Consider the following 20,787-nt stretch of genomic DNA (forward strand, 5'->3'; position numbering starts at 1 on the left):
CCGGCCTGCGCCTGCGCCCGGCGGCCCTGGACACCCCCTCAGGCCAGCCAGTCTTGGGGACCCACCTTTGACTCCCTCCCCAAAGCCAGTTCCAGGTCCCAGGCTCCGGCCCATAGATGGGTGGGGTACGTAACCCCCGCCCCTAAAGCCCTGTGGGAGGTTCCAAGTTCCATCCTACAAACTGGGCCCCACTCCCGAACCCTGTCTCTGCCCCTAAATCCCGGATTAGATTTCCCGGTCCCACCCCTGCACACCGGGGGTCAGTCCCTAGTGCAGACTCCATCCATGAGGCCCTGTCTATGGTTCCAGGCTCTGGCTTTAGCAACAGCCTTGTCCCAGTGGTTGGCTCTGCCCCTGGGGTCCAGCTTTCACACCCACAGCAGAACCTGTCTGGGCTCCCCTCTGTAGGTCCCGCCTCAGGCCCCACCCTTGCTGTCCCCAGGTGGAGAAGAGTCCTAGCTTCTGACACAGCTCTGCCTGATTCCCAGCCCTGGCCGAGGCCGCAGCTCCTGGGCTCTGACTCCTGGTCCTGTTTATTGTGTGTTCAGAGAGCCCAGAAGTGCAGCCTGCCAGCCTGGGAGCCAGGTGACCGGGGAGGCTGGGTTGCCACTAGCCTTTCAGGGGCAGAGGAGGAGGAGCTGGTTCACCTCTTGACCCTCTGCATGCTCTTTGTCCCGCGGCAGGTGCAGCAGCTCCAGCAGGTACCTGTCCCACATGTGTACTCCAGCCAAGTGCAATATGTGGAGGGCGGTGACGCCAGCTACACGACCAGTGCCATGTGAGTGGGGGGAAGGCTGCGGGAGGAGACAGGATTAGGGTCATAGGTCTGCTCGGGAACCCCCAGGACTGGAGGGCCCAGTCCCAGTCCTCAGGGGACCAGCCGGCACTCAAGGCCTCAGGGGACTGACAGATGGTGGGTGCTCCCCGGGGGCAGCCAGCAGCCACAGGCAAAGGTGAAGCAGGGAGGACCTTAGGTTGGGGAAGGGATCCAGCATAACCTAGGGCTTTGGAGTCAGATGGGCCTGGTTTGTAGCCTCCTACAAAAACAATTTTTAATTAAAAATTTTACAAGATAAAAATTTCTAAGGAACATAGAATGTTAAACAGTAAAAAAGAAATTGCCTCCACTCTTTAATCCCCACCTTGCCCAGGGCAGGCACTCTGACCCATTTTTTTGTTTCCTCCCAGAGATAATCTGAGAATAGAAACCACCCTTTCGTTGTTCAGAAATAGAGGCAGCATGTTCTATCCCTTATTTCTTTCCTCAATGTGTAGCTCAAATCTTGCCCTCTATTTGCTCATATGGGTCCCAGTTACCCTCTTTCAACACTGTGAATACTCCACTGTACAGACATAGCATGAACAACAAAGCCAGACCCCACCCAGCTGACACATAGGTGACTTCCACTCCCTGGGACTGCACATGGCACATAAATTCATGTCACATCAGGTAGATGTTCCCCAGGCCTGCCCTAGCCCCAGCCCAGAATCCTCTACATGCCACCTTCCCTCTTCCATCCCCCATAGTAACAATTCCAGGACTATAGTTACTGTTTTTTCAGGTTTTAGATGTTTCATTAGGTTTTATTTGCATTTTTCTAATTTTTTCTTTATATCTCTGCCACCTTCCCCTGTGGGCATGATGCTGGTGGTCCCCAGGTCATGATGCTGTGGCTACTCTCAGGGGTATGGCCCCAGCACCTGAGTCATGATTCATGGCATCCAGCTACCTCACAGTTCTACTGATGTAATTCTAACGCTGCCAGCCTCCTAGCTGTGCATTTAACCAGTGCTGGCAGGGACCACAGGGGGACATTGTAGAGAGGAGACAGGCCCCAAGGGCCACTAGGATGTGAGAATCAGAGCTGAGCCATGAGCCCAGGGTTGCAGGGTGGCTCCATCTGCTTCCCTTGATAGTGTCTGTCCCTTGGTTCTGTTTGAATTCTTCCCTCTGTGATTACAGTGTGTGTGATACCATGTGGTCCATTTTACCATCAGTTTTGCAATAGGAAGTTCTTGGGGCACTGAATCTTCTGTCTCTTCCTCACAGTGGCTCATTCCTGGATTCCCAGCTCTTGATGGGCCTATATCCCTGCCCTAGTAAAGGCCACAGCCTCTGTGCCTCTGTCCCTGTCCAGGCCAAAACCAGAGATGCACACATTCATTCATTCAGTCAGTCAGCAAATAGATGCAATATTTTTTTTTGGAATAAGTGATGCATGTGGGGAACTGGACTGGTCCTGGCTGTGGTCCCTGCCACTGGAATGTGTGAACACTTGCTAGTGCCGGCTCAGGTCACCACTCTCGGTGTCACTCATTTGGTAGATGTGGGCATTTGATCAAGATGTGTATCCAGGTGTCTGAGGGGCAGGGCCACTCACTCCAGTGGTTAGCCTCTCACCACTCTTGGACCCACCAACTCCCTCTCCTGGCTGCCCCCAGGGGCCCCTATGGATGGCGTACAGATGGCAGACATAGATAAGAAATTCACCTCAATCTCCCCTCTCTTACCAACACACCGTCTGCACCATTCCCTCTTGTTCACCTAATGGAATGTTATGGAACTTGTCCTTTGCCAGGACCATGAGAGCTTCCTCCTCCACCCTCCTCCTCTCACCCCTATGTAGGATTCCGTCACCTTTTACTTAACAGCCCACTGAAGATAAACCCAGTCATTTTTACTCTCCTGCTACAATTTGCAAGGCTTCTCTCCTGCTTCCTTCATGAGATGGCTCCAGCAACACCTTCTAAGCCAGGCCTTCCGTACTGGCCTTCCTGTCTTTCTGGATTTGTAAAATTTAACGTTATTTTAAATCACTGATTGTTGGGAAGGCTCAAAAATCAAAACTATGTCCAGTGATGTCGAGTGAGACAGTGAGAGAGGTGCCCCCACCCAACCCCTCCCCACCCCCTTGAGCCAGCATCATCTGAGGCGGGTCCTGGGAAGCTGGAGGAGAACTCTCCAGAGCAGAATAGGTTCTGGATCCACACACAGAAATGCATCTGCACTCAGGGTGGCCACTGGATTCAGAAGTAGAGCCAGCCTCCCTTTGTTCAGCACCCCCTTCCCGCATTGTTCTCCTCCGGGGCACGTACCACCTGATACAGTGCCCTCGGTTTACCTTTGCAGTAGGCTTCTTTTCTGGCTCCCCCACTACAACATTAACTCTCCTAGGCGGGGCCTTTTTTGTCTCACACACTGCGGGTCCACAATGCCTAGTACAGCATCATCCCAGCGTACATGTGGCCTGTTGCAAGTTAACTCGACCTTTTTTAAAAAATAAACTTTGGGAGGCAGTTGTTTTTATCCTCACCCAAGGATGTTTTTTTATTGATTTGTTTTAGAGGGAGGAAAGGAGAGAGAAAAACATCAATGTGAGACAGAAATATAAATCAGTTGCCTCCCATACACTCCCCAACCAGGGATCGAACCTGCAACCTAGGTATGTGCCCTGACTGGGAATTGAACTCACAACCTTTTGGTGTACAGGATGGGCTGGCACTCCCATCTGAGCCACTCGCTGGGCATGTAGCCCTTTCGTTTTAGCTTCCTCACCTATGAGCTGGGGACTCCCATGTGGAGTCAATGAAAATTTGCTCATTAAGCCCTTGGGGTGGTGCCTGGTCTGACACTTAGGCGGTGGCTTCTTGCTCCAATCCTGGAAGCCCACACCTATAGGAATGCCCTCCTTCATGCCCCGAGTTCCCCAGCTCTTGCCCCTGACTCCCCTCCTTCTGTTTCGTTCTCAGCCGTTCCAGCACCTACCCCTACCCCGAGACACCGCTGTACACGCAAACAGCGGGCACCAGCTACTATGAGGCTGCAGGCACAGCTGCCCAGGTCAGCACGCCTGCCACCTCCCAGGCGGTGGCCAGCAGTGGCTCCGTGCCCATGTACGTGTCTGGCAGCCAGGTTGTCGCCAGCCCTACCAGCAGCGGGGGCGGGGCCAGCAACAGCAGCAACGGTGGCAGTGGTGGCAATGGAGCCGGTGGTGGGGGCAGTGGTGGAGGCAGCAGCGGCAGCAGCAGCGGAGCAGGCACCTACGTGATCCAAGGTGGCTACATGCTGGGCAGTGCCAGCCAGTCCTACTCCCATACCACCCGTGCCTCACCAGCCACTGTAAGTACCAGCCCTGGCCCCTGAGGAGGCGGGTGGTGAGACCCCTGCAGACATCTAGGTAACCTGACACCATAGTGCTCAGATGAAGATGGCCTAGGATTGAATTATCACTGTTTGGCCTTAGACAAGTTATTCAGTCCCTCTGAGCCTCAATTAATATGCATGAAGCTCTTAGAGTGGTACCTCAAGAAGTGTCACTCTGATTATAATTGATAATAGCGGATAGATAGCAAGGAGAGGGAGAGGCAGGCACCATCATGAGGGGAGCTGCCCTAAGCAATGTTCTTTGTTCATCTGGATGGCACTGAGAGACCCCCCTCTGCCAAGAGATGGCTGTATGCAATCACTTGGGCAGCCTTGGGTCCCAACCCCAAATGGGCCCCTCATCAGCTCTGTTACCATGGGTGGGTCAGGGCCTGGTAATTATGGGTGGCCCCTGTCCTCACAGAGCACGGGGGTCTGGAGTGATGTCTTACCCCGTTTTTGTTGTTAATCCCCACTTGAGGATATTTTTTCCATTGATTTTTTTTTAGAGAGAGTGGAAGGGAAGGAGAGGTGGAGGGTAGAGAGAGAAACATCCATGTGAGAGAGAAACATCTATTGGTTGCCTCCCATACACTCCCCAACCGGGTATGTGCCCTTGACCAGGAATTGAACCCGTGACTCTGGTGTGAGAGCTGACACTCTAATCGCTGAGTCACCCCAACCAGGGGGCTTCCCCACTTTTTTAACTACTGTCCACGTGTATGGTGACCCATTGTGGACCACATAACTCAGATGGACACTTTCTCAGAAGGTAGGGACCTCCCTTATATACCCTGACTTCTAGTCTAGTTTTCTTTTTTTCTAATTTTTTTTTTTTTAGTTATTGATTTCAGAGAGAAAGGGAGGAAGGAAGAGAGAGAGAAACATCAATTTGCTCCACTTATTTATGCATTCATTGGTTTTTTTCTTGTATGTGTCTTGACTGGGGATCGAAAGCGCAACCTTGATGTATTGGGACAATGTTCTGACCAACTGAGCTACCCAGCCAGGGCTAGTCTAGTTTTCCTTAACCCCTTCCCCAACAATTTTTTTGTTAAAAACGTTTCTTTTTCAGACTAATTTTTTTATTTTGGTTCTATATAGTATTTTTGATGCTGGTTATGAAAACAGTTTGTAACTCGTCTTCCTATAAACCATATTTTTTTACCATATTTTCTTAGTATACTCGTCGACGACTGAAAAAGAACATTTTGTGAAAACGAGTATACACGTTTCTGCCGGGGAAGGGCTTAATGCTAGTGTGACCCACTAACCAACTTAATGATCCCCTAATGGGTCCTCGCCCACAGTTTGCAGACATGCTGCATAGAAGAGTGCTGTCCAATAGAACGTTCTCTGGTAATATAAATGCTCAATACAGAGGCCTCTGGCCACATGTGGCTATTAAGCACTTGAAATTTGGCAGGGGTCACCAAGGAACTGAGTTGAGTTGCTTTCTTTAAACTATTTTGATACAATTTTAGAGTCACAGGAAACTGCAAAAATAGTAGAGACATCCCATGCGCCCTTCCCCAGGTTACCCCCACTCGTTACATTTGACATAACTGCAGTACAGTATCCAGTGAGGCCGCCAGCATTGCTGTAGCGTGGGTGTCTGCTGATGTGTGTGTAGATTTGAAAACCACTACCACAGTCAAGATGCAGAACTGTTTCAGCACCACAAGGGCTCCCTCTTGCTAACCCTTTCTAGTCATGGCGCCCTCCTCCTGCCCCACATCCCTAACCCTCTGCAACCAGGGATCTGTTCCCCATATCTATATTGTCATTTTGAGAATGTCTATGAATGGAATCTTACTGCCTGTGACCTTTTGAGATGCCCTTTTCCGCTTAGCATAGATTAATTTGTATTTACAGAGCTATATGTAGCTGACAGTGACGATGTTAGACAGTGTGGTTCTGGAGAATTCCCATGGGTCATTGTGATAGGGTATGCCTACATCGTGGTTGTCGGGTTCACAATTGGAAATTGGTACAGAGAGCACTAAACAATGAGTACTACAGTCCCACCTTACCCATGGGGCATTCATTCCAAGACCCCCAGTGGGTGCCTGAACCCTACATATACCGTGTTTATTCCTACATATACATACCTATGATAAAGTTTAGTTTAAAGGCACAGTCAGGGATTAACAACAACAACTTATAATAAAATAGAATAATTATAACAATATGTTGTAATAACAGTTATGTGAATATGGTCTCTCTCAAAATATCTTATTGTATTGTACTCACTCTTCTTGTGATGATGAGAGCTGATGCAGTGCCTACATGATGAGATGAAGTGAAGTGAATGACATATGTGACATAGTGTCTTAGGCTACTGCTGACTTTGTGACATGTCACTTCAGTGATCCTGGATCATTGAGCCATGACATTGTCAATGGTTGGATGTCAGGAGAAGACAGTGTTGATGGCTGGGGAAATTGAATATTTTGGACTGTGGTTGACCTTCAGTAGCTGAAACTGCAAAAAGCAAAACCATGGATAAGGGATGATACTGTAGCAATTCTTAGCACTCTTCCATCTCCACCTGGCCCCAGGTCCAGTGGCTCCTGGACAACTATGAGACGGCCGAGGGCGTGAGTCTGCCACGGAGCACCCTCTACTGCCACTACCTACTGCACTGCCAGGAGCAGAAGCTGGAGCCTGTCAATGCCGCCTCCTTTGGCAAGCTCATCCGCTCTGTCTTCATGGGCTTGCGCACCCGCCGTCTGGGCACCAGGTGGGGCCACCTGCCCCTGATAGCCACAAGGACCACCCCACTCCAAGTTATCCAGGGCCTCAGTTACCTCTCATGCCCTTTCTCACTCCCCTCCAGCCCCACTGGCCTCTGGACAGCTTTCCACCCCAGGGCCTTTGCACCAGCTGTGCCTTCTGCCTTGTGTGCTTTTCCCCACCTCAACTCAAACAACCTTGAGTCCCCTTAACTAAAACTGCAGCCTTTCAAAAAAATTCACCCTTCCCTGCTTACTTTTTCTCCTTAGCACTTCCCATTGTCCAACATGCCTTTTATGTTACTTCCCTTATTTCTAATCTGTCTTCCGATATTGAAATGCATACATCTTGCTAGTGCAGGGGCTGCACACAGTCAGTGCTTAATCAAAGCTTGAGTCGTTGAATTCACACAGGAAGGAACAGGGACCCATTCCACGAACCCACCCTTCCCTGCCCCTCTTTTGCACCCCTGGGCCTATGCATGCCTCTCGGTTCCAGTTCTCAGCTTCAGCATCACCTCATAACCTTGAGCAAAGTGCTGCATTTCCCGTTGCCTCCCTTTCCTCACCTATCCAAGCAGTCGTCATAGGGCAGGGATGAGGAGCATGTGGACTTGTATGTGCTCAGAGCTCGGAACAGCACCTAGCATGTTCTTATGACTAGTGGTCAACAAGTCTTTGCTGTGGAATGTGTCTCCCCCCCTGTGGGCTCTTTCTGGCCCCCAAGCGGGTCTGATATGAAGCTCCCGGTGGATGACTAGTGGCCTCCCCAGCCCAGCCCTTACCTTCCACCTCACTCTCAGGGGCAACTCCAAGTACCACTACTATGGCCTGCGCATCAAGGCCAGCTCGCCTCTGCTGCGGCTGATGGAGGACCAACAGCACATGGCTATGCGAGGCCAGCCCTTCTCACAAAAGCAGAGGTAAGAGGGCAAGCTGGACCCTGCACTGATGGGTGAAAAAGGGTGTTCTGGCTGACCCCCACCCAATTGCCCCGCCCACCCCTTCTCCCCCAGGCTCAAGCCCATCCAGAAGATGGAGGGCATGACCAACGGTGTGGCCGTGGGGCCACAGCAGGCCACCGGGCTGTCAGACATCAGCGCCCAGGTCCAGCAGTACCAGCAGTTCCTGGGTGAGAGCCCCCTGGCCTATGGGCCGGGGCCTGGGTCAGGGTTTTTGGTCCCAGCTGGTTCACTTGCCCTCCCTGAGCCTTGTCATCCCCCACTGCACAGGCGGGACTCCTGCTTGGTAGGAAAGTGGTAACTTAATCAGATCCCAGGATGAGGCTCCAAGGAGACAGGCAGGTAGGGGACAGAGGGCCTCATGGTGTCCCCTCCTGCCCCCAGATGCCTCGAGGAGCCTCCCTGACTTCTCAGAGCTTGACATCCAGGGCAAAGTGCTGCCCGAGGGCATCGGGCCTGGGGACATCAAGGCCTTCCAGGTCCTATACCGGGAACACTGTGAGGTAGGGCGCCTGGCAGGTAGGTGGGGTGAGGGAGGGCCACGCTGTCCACCAATGACCCTGAATGTCCGGCCTCCCCAATAGGCCATCGTTGACGTCATGGTGAACCTGCAGTTCACCCTGGTGGAGACGCTGTGGAAAACCTTCTGGAGGTACAACCTCAACCAGTCCAGTGAGGCACCACCGCTGGCCGTGTGAGTTCCTGGGAGAGAGCGGGGAGGAGGGGAGGAAGGGGAGGACTTGGTGAGTCAGTACCAGAGCTGGGGTGGCTGGACCTCAGGCATCTTGCAGGAATGGGGGTGCCTGCCTGACTCGTGCCGTTGGTGAGGTAAACATGGCCTTCTGAGCCCCCTCCAGAGTGTGTATAGGTCTGACACTGGGTGCATGGGATGGGGTGCCCCACTGAATCATGTCTTCCCTGCAGAGGGTAGGTGGGTGCCTGTGTCCCAGTATGCAAAGTATAAGACCCATCGGACCCTGGGGGCACTGAGCCTATGTCAGCCTGACCTTAAGGGTTAGACAGAGGCAGGGAGCACCTGCCTGACTCAAGACGGGGTGTCTGCAGGCACGACGAGGCTGAGAAGCGGCTGCCCAAGGCCAGCTTGGTGCTGCTGTCCAAGTTCGAGCCGGTGCTGCAGTGGACCAAGCACTGTGACAACGTGCTATACCAGGGCCTGGTGGAAATCCTTATCCCTGACGTGCTGCGGCCCATCCCCAGTGAGTGCACTGCTGCTGCCCCCTCAACCCCACTCCCTGTCCCCCACCCCTCAGTCCTCATCAGCTCCCACTGCCACCCACAGGTGCCTTGACCCAAGCAATCCGGAACTTTGCCAAGAGCCTGGAAAGCTGGCTCACTCATGCCATGGTGAACATCCCTGAGGAGATGTTGCGGGTGAAGGTGAGGGTGAGGGGCCAGCTGGGTTTAGCCTAGCTCCTTCCTCCCGGCTGCAGGGCCAAGGTCCGGGGGCTCCGGGCTGGGTCTGGTACCGCTGCCCAAAAAGGCAGCAAGATTTATCCCCCTGCCTGTCCCCTGGGGGTGAGCTTTGGGCATTGTCTTTACAGACTAGCTTCCTCCGTTACCCATTTCTGAAACAATACCTCACAACACAGAATCTTAAAAACCAACTGCAGCCCTGGGCAGTTGGCTTAGTTGGTGAGAGTGTCATCCTTTATACAGAAAGGTTGTAGGTTAGATTCCCGGTCTGCGTGCATTTGGGAGGCAACTGATGGATGTTTCTCACATCTATCTTTCTCTCTCTCTTCCCCTCTCTCTGAAATCATTGAGCATGTCCTCCCATGAGGAGTTAAAAAAACACACACAGACACAAAAACTGCAAACTTGAAGTAGTTTTCTTCAGACAACCTCAACACAAAGTGCTTTAAGTGTTCAGAAATAGATAAAATCTTAAAAAAAAAAAAAAAGGAGTAACACTGATGAGGAAACAGAACAATAGCCCTCTTTATCAATGCTACACATTCACCAACTACTTAGATGTGAGGAATTAGATGGTATGTGCTTGCTCTTGAGCAAAGAAGGAAAAAAACATGTTTTTTTTTTCTTTTCGCAAAATGCTAACAAGACAGCTAAACAGAACTGATGTCTAAAATATCACCCCTGGATACGCCGGACACAGGCAGGGCTGGGGGCCTGTGGGAGAGAGTAGAAGCTGGATCCAGGGGGAAGCACTTCAGAACTGGCAAGACTCATGTTTCATTCATTGATTAAACACATTTGTTAAGTGCCTACTGTATACCCAGCGTGGTTCTTAGTGCTGGCAGCACAACAGTGACCAAGATGAACCAAACTCCACCTTGTGGAGCTGACATTCCCTGGAATAGTGAAAACATAATAGAATGAAATTTATTGAAGCAATGCCCTTTCTGGGCAGCGCACTCAGATTTTCTGTTGTGTCCTTTCATAATAATAATAATGGTGGTCAGGTATAAACCATTGATTTTTTGGGGGGGGGACCCATGCTTTGGGTGGGTGGATACCCAAAATTTGAAATTTCCAACCTCTTGCTCTCCCAACAAAAGCAATGAGGTATACCCCCATCCTACTTAGGAGAAGAAAAGGGCTCGGAGAGGTTGCAGTGGGTGTGGGTTCCGCGGAAGCCACGAGCCCCCCTCCCCTCGCCCCCAGGTGGCAGCTGCTGGCGCCTTTGCGCAGACGCTGCGGCGGTACACATCCCTTAACCACTTGGCGCAGGCGGCACGCGCTGTGCTGCAGAACACGGCGCAGATCAATCAGATGCTGAGCGACCTCAACCGAGTGGACTTCGCCAACGTGCAGGTGAGCACAGGGCAGGGCAGGGCAGGTGAGAGGAAAGCCAGGCTGGGTGAGCCTGGATCGGCGGCTGAGTCGGGGGACGCCCTCCCACTGTGCCCAGGAGCAGGCCTCGTGGGTGTGCCGCTGCGAGGACCGCGTAGTGCAGCGGCTGGAGCAGGACTTCAAGGTGACGCTTCAGCAGCAGAACTCCTTGGAGCAGTGGGCGGCCTGGCTGGACGGCGTCGTGAGCCAGGTGCTCAAGCCCTACCAGGGCAGCACCGGCTTCCCCAAGGCCGCCAAGCTCTTCCTCCTCAAGTGGTCCTTCTACAGGTGCGCCCCGGGGGGACCCGGGAGGGCGGGGCCGAAGGGGGCTTAGGCGGTCTTTTATGAAGGCAGATGTCTTGGGGGCGGGGCGGGGGAGCTAGGGCCTTCCCCTCTTACCGGTGCACATCCCACAGAAGCCTGGCGGGGCGGGAGCGGTGGGGGGACGGGGCTAGGGTAGCTGGGCTTGCTGGACCCTGCAGCCGGAATGTGGGCACAAGGGATGGAGGGGCGGAACCGGCCTCACTCCTCCTCCCCGCTGCTGCCCCAGCTCCATGGTGATTAGGGACCTGACCCTGCGCAGCGCGGCCAGCTTCGGCTCCTTCCACCTCATCCGGCTGCTCTACGATGAGTACATGTACTACCTGATCGAGCACCGAGTGGCTCAGGCCAAGGGAGAGACCCCCATCGCCGTCATGGGCGAGGTGCGCAGGGAGCGCCGAGGGTGCGGGCGGGGCACCCCTTGCCGGGACCCACACCTTTTTTCCTCTCCCCTCCTTCCAGTTCCCCAACCTGGCCACCTCGCTGAACCCCCTAGACCCAGACAAAGGTAGGCGAGGCCTGTCCCCGCCCAGGGCCCAAGTCTGGGATGGCGCAGGGCGCGGGCTGGGGGGAAGGAGGCACCTGCAGCAGGGGGCTGGGGACGCAGCGCCCTGCACTGAGTGGTTCTGGTCCGTGTTTCCCAGACGAGGAGGAAGAAGAGGAGGAGGAGAGTGAGGATGAGCTGCCACAGGACATCTCACTGGCGGCGGGCAGCGAGTCTCCCTCTCCTGCGCTGGGCCCCGAGGCTCTGGAGCCTCCGACCAAGCTTGCTCGGACAGACACACGCGGCCCTTGGCCAGGGTGGGGAGGGGGCCTCCCAGACAGGGAAGTCAAGGGGGTCCCACCCCCGACAGGACCGGCACAATCACAGGGCCGGGTAAAGCCACAGCTGCAAACTGACACACAAGACGTGCCTTAAGGAACCCGCCTCTGTGCCCAGGTGCCCGTTGGGGCAGCAGCCTGGCCCCTTGACCCAGAAGGCAGCAGCCTCTCCCTCCCCCCCTCAGGGGGCAGGCAGGCAGGCCCCCTCCCCTGTTAACTTATTCAGCTCGCTGGCTTTGCACAGCCTGTCCTGGGCCCAGCCCTGAGCCCCGGGTGGGCACAGGTGGGCATCACCTAGGGATCCCCCCACTGTCAGCAGCAGCCCTGGGACCCCTTCCCCAGCAACCCCACTGCTCCCTCCTCCTTGGTATAAGTGCAATTAAAGCCGTGGGTGTCGCATCTTCTCCAGAGCTGGGTTCTCCCTTGCCCCACAGCCCTAGAGGGGGGCACTGCCCGACCTAGCTCTGGGGAAGGCAGCCTGGCTCTAGGGAAGACTGCAGGGGGCACTGCCTCCAGCTTCCAAAGAGCAGTGGGCTGGGCCTGGTGCCGGAGCCCAGAGGGGCCTGCTGCCGGCAGCAGGGCCCAGAAGTAGCCTGCCCTCAAGGCTTGGGCTCCGCTAGCTCAGATCCAAGACCACCCCGCATTTCTCCCACCAATCCTGCCGCTGGCTGGTTTGTAATGGAACCTCCGTGCTTCTCCCTGCCGTGTGCCCGCCCCCCACATGACTATTGTGCGATTTGTGAGTGCCGCCCAAGCGGAGTTGGTAACTTGGGTTTTTTTCCAACCATCATGGCCTTATCTGTTCGGTTTTCTCAGTGTTTTCAACCTGTGAGATAGATGTTTATGGCAAAAATCACACACAAAAAAAGAAAAAAACCTGACCTATTGTATAAAAATCACTATTTTGTGTGCTCCGCAGTGCTGCAAGCTTTTGGGGTGGTCGCCCACTCCCCTCCATGCCCTCTGGCCTCCCTCCCAGCAGTGAAAGTGTGGTAGTCTATAGTGTGCCAAGCGTTTTCTACCTTTTTGTAGTCTTTCTTAAAACAATAAATTCCGCTGTGATATTTGGCTACTGCTGACTTGAGGGCCTTGCCGGGGGCTGGGATGAGGACACGAGGACCTTGGGGCTCCAGCTGCCCTGATCACAGGAAAGGGAACTCGGTGAGGTTCAGAAATAAAACATTTATTACATGAAGAGGAGTAATGGGGGGCGGGGGTTGACCACGACGTTGGCCATCTCAGGTCAGAGAGGCTGGGGGCAGGAATCAGGGTCTGTTCAGCTTCCCAGGGGGCAATGTCCACACCTGTAACCTGGGAAGGGGAAAATACACAAGGAGCAAAGACCCATGCCCCGTGCAGGATAAAGGCAGGCACTCGAGGCTGGTGGGGCAGGGGACTCCCTCCCTCTGCCCCTTCCCAACTTAAATAGGCATAAATAAGAAACATCCAGACTCTCAGGCCACCAGGGGCTGCCCCGCCCAGCCCCCTTCCCACAGCCTAACACTAGTGGCGGTCGTTGGGCGGCCAGCCAACCAAGAAGAGGCTGCCAGGGAGGCGGCCAGCTCCCAGGCCGCGGAGGTAGTTGGAGTCAGTGTCCAGGCCGGCCAGACCCTCACAGCACAATCCATGTGTATCGCTCGCTGTCTGCCAGAACCTTCAGTGAGCACCCTGTGGGGAAGGGTTGGGACAGAGGAGTCTCTGAAGGCCCAGCTGTGAGATAAGTTCCCCTCTTTCCTAGACCTGATTTGGGCCCAGAAGGTTCTGGAAGGCAGGGACCCTGCTGTGTTAGCTCTGCCTCCTGCCTGCAGCCACCCAATAAATGTCTGCTGAATAAATAAGCAACTGGCTGGAGGTCTCCGGTGCCACACCTGTCATGCCCTCTGAGCTGGCCCCCCGGCATGCCTGGCTAGGCTGCCCGCCCCTCACCCCTCTTCCACGCCATCCATTAGCACAGCCATCGTGCTCGTCCATTCAGCAGCACAGGAGTCAGGGTCTCCTCCAGGCCTGCCTGGCACTGGGATAACCCCGTCCTACTATCATTGGTCATAGGGCCTACCTTTGTGCAGTGCCTCGTTAGTCATCCTGTTGATGTAGCGGCCGCTGCTCTCGGGCACCAGCCACTTCATGACCATGTCCACACAACTCTTGCGGTATGAGCTCCAGACACTGCCGCTGAGGGCAAAGGGGTGAGGGATCTCATCACTCTGGCACCCCCCTCCCGGGCCCTGGCCTCAGCCCAGCCTTACCTGGTCTGCCCTTTGACTTCAGTGAGATCGCCCACACTGACTGTCACGAAGATGCCCGTGTTGAGGTCCCATGCCACCTTGAGGCTGGTGTGATAGGTCTTTGGTCTGCAGGCGGGTGGAAAACAGAGGAGAAAGGGGTAGGACCACCATGTCCATGAACGAGGACCCTGACTGCCCCAAGGGGCTTTGTCTTTGGAGGAGTAACAGAGTACCTGATCCAAGTTTGGGGGCCAGGGGGGGTCTCCTCACATCCCCACTCTCCTACATGGAAGGGTCTCAGTGTGGCCCCCTGCCCACTCACCGGAGCTGGCCTTCCTCGGTTGGGGATGGGAATGCCAGGAGCAGCAGGCCAATGTTGATCAGGACCTGGTTGGTTTCAGGGCAGACCTGGGGGACGAGGGGTGGATAGAGACAGCTACTAAGGATGACCACCAGAGCAGAGGTCCAGAACCTGCTTTGTCCCACTCCTGGGCCCACCTCTAGGATGACGATATCATAGTCGCTGAAGGAACAGAACTGGTGGCCCCAGGTGGCATCATGGCGTATGACTTCATTGATGACATACTCAAAGTCCAGCGTGAGCTGCTCCACTGTCAGGTACTGACCCTGTGGGCAGTGGCGGAGGGGTAGAGGGAGGACTGTGCCCAGCACTACCCTAGCAGGCTCCCTGGGGCTGCCCCTGGTTCTGTCTGCTGCCAGCACCTACCTGGACAGAAGCCCGCTCCCGCATGGGCCTCAGACTTCGGCCACGGAGATCGGTCACCACAAAAGGCAGGGAGATCTTGTCATCCTCGAACTCTGGAGGGGCAGGAAGAGGGGGTAGGGCTGGTGGGAGGCCTGAGGCCCACTCCGGACCAGCCTCCCATGCTCGGGGCCCTGCCTGCTGGGTGGACTCCCTGCTCACCATCCTCTGGCTCTGTCCCTTCGCCGGACCCCAGCACGTAATACAGCTTCGTGTAGTTGACATAGCCAGGCTCAGGGGCTGGCTCCTCCGCTGCAGGGGGGCTGTCCTGGAGTGCTACCTCCCCACCTGGGGCTACAGGCTCAGAGGATGGGCGGCAGCAGCTGCCGGAGGGCCCCGTGTGGGAGATTGGCCGAGCTTCCTCTGAGGTCCCACCCTTGGCCTCTTTGGCCCTGCGGAAGATGTCGGCCACAAACTCCTTGGCTTTGGCGATGGCGGGTGAGGGCTCAGGGACCCCAGAGGGACGGGTTGGAGCCACTTCGGGACAGAGGCTGGGGAGGGCCAGGGGCACCTCTGGGCTCTGGGGCCCAAGGGAGCTGGGAGAGGCTGGGGGGTAGGTGGTATGGTCATACAGGATTTGGCAGAAGCTGCTATCGCCTGGAATATAAAAAGAGATGTAGGTGTTGGGGTGAGCCAAAGTCAAAACAAAAGCTCAAGTACAGGCCTCTCTCCCACCCTGGGCGGTTCTAAAAAAGCCTATACTCTATGATCTGTATGAAACACCCAGAAGAGTTTTAAAGGCCTCTCTTACACGTATATGCACAGGAACACGTTCATTCTATGATTCGTGAGCATCTACTCTATGCCACACACCGAGGACACGAGTCAACAAGACAGAAAAGGAGCTGACAGTCTACGGTGACAGCAGATAAAAGCCACATCCATCCATCCATACATACATACATACATACATAAAATGAATGAATGAATGGAAAACAGTCCTGGCCCATGTGGCTCGGTTTGGAAAGGATGCTGGTTCAATTCCCAGTCAAGGCACACATCCGGGTTGCGGATTTGGTCCTGGGTTGGGGCACGTGCAGGAGGCAGCCGAATGCTCTTACGTTGAGTATCTCTTTCTCCCTCTCCCTTCCTCTCTCTCTAAAAATCAACAAAATTTTAAAACAAAGAAAAAAAACACAAAAAGCCACGCCCTGGCAGGGTAGCTCAGTCAACTGGAGGTTCGATTCCATATACCAAAAGGTGGCAGGTTCGATTCCTGGTCAGGGCACATACCTAGGTTTGATCCCTGCTGGGGCAAGCGATCGTTGTTTCGCACTCTCTACCCCCTTCCTCTCTCTAAAATAAATAAAAATACTTTTTCTAACAAAACAAAACAAAAACACACATCCTCGGGTGAAGATTTTTTCAAAAGCCACATAAGTTTGAGAGTTTACTACACTCCATCCTCCCCAGTGAGCCAGACCGGCGGCTCAGCATCGAGAGCCCCACCACTCACTGAACTAAGCAGCACCAAGGCCAGGCCCTGTGCCCAGCCTGCACCATCTCCTTTGGAACCCACCCCCAGCAGCCAAGGGGGTGGAGGGTGGGATGGGTGGGGTGGTTCTCCTCAGTTCAGAGAAACTTGTCCAGGACCACACCACAAGATCATTCGAGTCCATCAGTGCACTCCTGTCCACTAGAAAGTGGCCAAGTCAAAACTCTCTGAAAATACCCTCCTCTGGTGAGATGAGTGTTTAGACATCAGTGACAGGGCCCATCCCCTGGCTGGTGCACACGGCTGAGTCCTGTCTGACATGGTCCTTCCCAACAGGACCCACACCGTGAGGGCAGGGAGCATCAGCCCCATCATTAGAGGATTGCAGCTTAACCAGGGCTGGGTCTCGCCCACATGGGCATAGGTGACCAGGCAGGGGTGGGAGGCCTCTGACGGGCCCAGACCCAAGATGCCCTGGTCCTGGCTAGTTTGTGGGCTCCATTTTCTTTTTCCAAATGCTAAGAGAAAGTTTGTTTAGAAAGTTACAGAGGTAGTTAAGGGAGCCAGCGGGGTTGCACAGGCTCAGGAAACAAGGGTCTTTGGAGCTTAGGAGAGAGAGGGGCAAAGGTAACGGGCCTGAGGGGAAGAGGAGGGGGACGGGAAAGGCATGGGGAGAGCGCACGTGTGGGCCGTTTTAGACACTGAGTCCGCTCTTCATGCCCACCGTCTCCTGCCCCAGGGCGACCCTTTTAACATAGCTAGCGGGCACCTTTTTATTTGACTGCATTCTTGCAAAATTGAAACATTTTTAATTGATGTGTTATTAGGTTATAGAGCTTGTATTTCTTTTGCAAATGACTTTGAGACATGCTCCCCGGACAGGATGTTGGAGCTCACACTGGGTCTGCGGATCCACCCTATTGCTGCCTCCCACGGCCCCAGGAATGGACACCAGGTGGCCCCCGCTCCCACCACCACAGCTTTGGATATGCCCAGGCGCGGGGCTGCTGGGCCTACATCACACTCGGTTGCCACGCAGCCCTGGGAGTGTGGGGGAAGCCACCAGGGCTCCACTAACCAGAAGCCAGGGGCATTACCCAGCTTTCTAACGACTGCCACTCTGTCAAGGGACATCACCTTCTGATTTTCACTGGTCCTTCTGATTACCAACGATGCAGAAGGCCCTCTGTCCACTCACCACTCCCTAACATTTTGAATGAACAGTTCTCCTTTTGAGAAGGCAGTACTGTGTGGTCCAGCACGATAGCTGCGGGCCAAATGTGACATTCCTTTTTAAAAAAATATATGTTTTTATTGATTTCAGAGAGGAATGGAGAGGGAGAGAGAGAGAGAGAGATAGAAACATCAAGATGAGAGGGAATCATTGATCGGCTGCCTCCTGCATGCCCCACACTGGGGATCGAGCCCGCAACCCAGGCATGTGCCCTGACTGGGAATCAAACTGTGACCTCCTGGTTCAGAGGTCGACACTCAACCACTGAGCCACACCGGCCAGGCCCAAATGTGACTTTAAACATAACTAAAATTAGTCAAACACTCGGTTCCTTGGTCACATGGGCCACTTTCATGTTTCTACTGGTGGCGGCTGTAGTGGACACAGACACGGGAACATGCCAGGCCCACTGTTCGAGAGGACACGGCTGGGGTGAGACTGGGTCTGGATCCGACACTCACACTCTGGGGCTGGGTGACCGTGGATAGGGCACCTCTCCAAGCCTCAGTTTCTTCCTGTCACATAAGGTAGTGACAGGACGGACCTGACAGGGCTCACAGCAGATGCTGTGACTGTCATCACACCTGGGAGCCTACCTGCCGAGTGGACTGAGACAGCACAGGCCACCAGGGAGTAGCTGGTGTTGAGCAGTACCACCTGGTCCTTCTTGAGCTGAAAGGCGGGCTGGAAGGTGGGGAAGGGGTACACCACCTGGTACTTGGTGTGCAGCATGAAGCCATGTTGCAGGCACTGCGCGCTTGGGTCACCTGCAGTAACACATACCCGTGGGCTCAGTCGCCACCCTGGAGTAAGGAAGCAGGTGGCCTGAGCTCTGAGGACCCCAAGTCCCTCACCTGGATGGGCCCGGCTGGCTTCCTGGCAGGCGGCACAGCGGCCTGACGGTGGCACAGCCACGGTGCTGATGTAGATGTCTCGGTGGTTCTCGTCACTCATCATCATCATGTTCATGAGCATCCCATTTGCCGAGCGGGTGCTGGGGGCAAGCACAGCCTCAGCTGCCTGGTCCGTGTGCCCTCCCCTAGCCAACCTCAGCCTCCCCATCTTCGAGTCTCACTTGAAGCCAAAGACGATGACCTTGGAGGCATCGCTGGGCCACTCACACACCGTCAGGTACAGGTCACTGTAGATCTCCTCATCCTGGAAGAGCCGCACCTGCCGGATCTGAGGGGCATGTTCGTGTCAGTGCAGGGTCAGAGCGGACAGAGGTCCACGGGAGCCCACCCGAGAGCACGCTGGGCAGGAATGGAGGCCGGCAGACGCACCCCTCTGCTGGTGTCTCAGGCCAGGGAGTCCCAAGCAGCCTCCAGCCTGCACCCCTCTGCCTTCCTGAGGACAGGCTGGGGAGACAGTCCACAAATGGGGGAAACAGAAAGGCTGGACCCAGGGCTGGATGTGCCCAGGAAGCCCTGTCCCAGCAGAGGGGACTCGGCCAGACGCATTGGTTTCCAAGCCCCATCCACCCCACTGAGCTCATGTGTAAACTGGGGTAACAGCACCCCCCACACCTGGAGTAGGGATGGGGTTGGGGATGGGGTTGGGGGGTCAAGGTCAGGGCTAAAGCCAGTGGGGCAACCCACTTGGTCATAACAAAGCTAATGGATCCCACCTGGCTTGAGCTGTAGACACTGAGTTCTATGGATTGTATATGCTGAGTTGAACCTCATAAAATTACCGCTATTTACCCATTTTCAACTCTAACAACGGCAATTTCATGTGGTTTGACCTAACATGAGCCTTGACCCAGTGAGCACACTATCTCCATTTTCTGAAGGAAACTGAGGCTCAGAGGGGTGGCATGCCCTGGGCGGGGAGGGGGGGCACGCTGCTGGGCGCCGAGCCTGGCCGTACCAGCTTGAGCTTGCTGTGCACGTTGAACTCCCACCAGTACAGGTGGTAGATGTAGAAGGAGAAGTCGTCGTCTCCGCTGCTGCTGGTGTAGGAGAGGACATACCGGCCGCACTTGGAAAAGCCCAGGAAGATATGTCTGGTGGGGCACAGGGCAGAGGGGCCAGGTCAGGGCCAGCCTGTCACCCCACCCAGCCACCCCCCTGCCCGGCCTTAGCCTCACCCGGCATAGAGGAAGTCCTCGTCCACGATGTTCTTCAGGGAGACGCACACCCTGGGTGGCAGCTTCCGGAAGAGTCGAGGGGAGAGCTGCCCACTGATCTGGGGAAGGGGCGGCCAGGACTCTTGAGGCACCATTGGACAGAGGCCACCTACAATCCCCCAGGCCCCTCACCCAAGGTAGAGCAGCACTGAACGCAGGCCCACACCCTGCCCACCATCACCACCAAGGGTGGTCCAAGCTCTGGAAGGTGGGATCGGCTCGGAGAGATAGGTAAGCTGGACTTCCCTTGAGCTGCCGTCCTCACCAGGGACCCGGGCCACCCTCCCAGACCCACCCGTCTTCAGCCTCAGGGTCCCTCTTGCTAAGGCCCCAGACTCTGAGGACAGCACTGGCATCATCCGTTCCCCCAGGGAGGTCCCCCAGTCACCCCTGCCCACATTGGCCAGCCACCTGGCTGCCTTCCTGAAGGCACCTCATGGCACACGGAGCTGTGAGCGTCCAAAACTGCTAAGAAGGCTGGCCGGGGGCTTGACCAACGGCACTCACCTGTCCTCAACCCACTAGCCTACACATGGGGTGCTCAGGCCCCTTGGGACAGCTGTGGCCTCAGCAGGGGACCAACTGAGGCAGATAAGAGGGTGGAGCTGACCAGTGACGCAAGTCCCTCCCGATTCCCCTTCTCACTTAGCTTAGCCCCCCTTAAACCCACTCCCTCATCTCAAACACTTCAACCAGGAAAGAGGGGTACAAGGTGACCTGGGCACCCTGGGTCCTGCTACCCCGTCCGACAGGGGATGAACAGTCCTCCCTCAAGAAAGTCCACTCTGCCGAGGCCGGTTTGGCTCAGTGGATAGAGCGTCGGCCTGCGGACTGAAGGGTCCCAGGTTCGATTCCGGTCAGGGGCATGTACCTGGGTTGTGGGCACATCCCCGGTGGGGGTTGTGCAGGAGGCAGCTGATCGATGTCTCTCTCTCATCGATGTTTCTAACTCTCTATCTCTCTCCCTTCCTCTCTGTAAAAAATCAATAAAATATATTAAAAAAAAAAAAAAGAAAAGAAAGTCCGCTCTAATGGCAGAGACAGCGGTCTGGGGAGCCGCTGCCGGAGGGCACCCAGCCCCGCGCTCCGGGAGACCCTGGTCTGAAGGATCAGCCCTGCAAGGCTCAGGCCGACAAGGAAGACTCGATACCCAGATGCCCATCCAGGGAGCTCCCAGGCCAAGGGCGGAGGCACAGCCCAGCCCCGG

The 20,787-nt window shown here is 55.2% G+C and overlaps 2 protein-coding genes and 1 long non-coding RNA gene across 3 annotated transcripts in view; 2 read left to right on the forward strand and 1 right to left on the reverse strand.

Annotated features, from left to right (window-relative positions):
* The window catches only part of RFX1 (regulatory factor X1), a 23,490-nt gene extending 11,429 nt beyond the window's left edge, over positions 1-12,061 (forward strand). The window contains exons 6-20 of the mRNA XM_006761397.1: positions 684-778; positions 3,751-4,120; positions 6,706-6,887; positions 7,683-7,802; positions 7,896-8,011; positions 8,226-8,344; positions 8,426-8,535; positions 8,907-9,058; positions 9,142-9,239; positions 10,485-10,634; positions 10,732-10,940; positions 11,203-11,356; positions 11,436-11,481; positions 11,618-11,774; positions 12,022-12,061. Of these exons, the coding sequence (XP_006761460.1) occupies positions 684-778; positions 3,751-4,120; positions 6,706-6,887; positions 7,683-7,802; positions 7,896-8,011; positions 8,226-8,344; positions 8,426-8,535; positions 8,907-9,058; positions 9,142-9,239; positions 10,485-10,634; positions 10,732-10,940; positions 11,203-11,356; positions 11,436-11,481; positions 11,618-11,774; positions 12,022-12,061 (2,118 nt within the window). The remainder of the gene's footprint in view (positions 1-683; positions 779-3,750; positions 4,121-6,705; positions 6,888-7,682; positions 7,803-7,895; positions 8,012-8,225; positions 8,345-8,425; positions 8,536-8,906; positions 9,059-9,141; positions 9,240-10,484; positions 10,635-10,731; positions 10,941-11,202; positions 11,357-11,435; positions 11,482-11,617; positions 11,775-12,021) is intronic.
* Positions 12,062-12,957: 896 nt separating this feature from the next.
* Positions 12,958-20,787, reverse strand: part of DCAF15 (DDB1 and CUL4 associated factor 15) — an 8,890-nt gene continuing 1,060 nt past the window's right edge. Inside the window, exons 2-13 of the mRNA XM_006761389.2 lie at positions 19,542-19,639; positions 19,322-19,457; positions 18,528-18,634; positions 18,307-18,446; positions 18,049-18,219; positions 14,946-15,380; positions 14,748-14,839; positions 14,519-14,647; positions 14,343-14,428; positions 14,042-14,146; positions 13,852-13,967; positions 12,958-13,463 (exon numbers count right to left, since the gene is read on the reverse strand). Of these exons, the coding sequence (XP_006761452.1) occupies positions 13,408-13,463; positions 13,852-13,967; positions 14,042-14,146; positions 14,343-14,428; positions 14,519-14,647; positions 14,748-14,839; positions 14,946-15,380; positions 18,049-18,219; positions 18,307-18,446; positions 18,528-18,634; positions 19,322-19,457; positions 19,542-19,639 (1,671 nt within the window). The 3' untranslated portion in view covers positions 12,958-13,407. The remainder of the gene's footprint in view (positions 13,464-13,851; positions 13,968-14,041; positions 14,147-14,342; positions 14,429-14,518; positions 14,648-14,747; positions 14,840-14,945; positions 15,381-18,048; positions 18,220-18,306; positions 18,447-18,527; positions 18,635-19,321; positions 19,458-19,541; positions 19,640-20,787) is intronic.
* Positions 14,555-15,664, forward strand: LOC107182743. The gene is made up of 2 exons (XR_001513472.1): positions 14,555-14,638; positions 15,549-15,664. It is a non-coding gene; the product is annotated as an uncharacterized LOC107182743 (long non-coding RNA).

The sequence above is a fragment of the Myotis davidii genome, unplaced genomic scaffold (assembly GCF_000327345.1).
Source record: "Myotis davidii unplaced genomic scaffold, ASM32734v1 scaffold1238, whole genome shotgun sequence".
Taxonomy (NCBI): Eukaryota; Metazoa; Chordata; class Mammalia; order Chiroptera; family Vespertilionidae; genus Myotis; species Myotis davidii.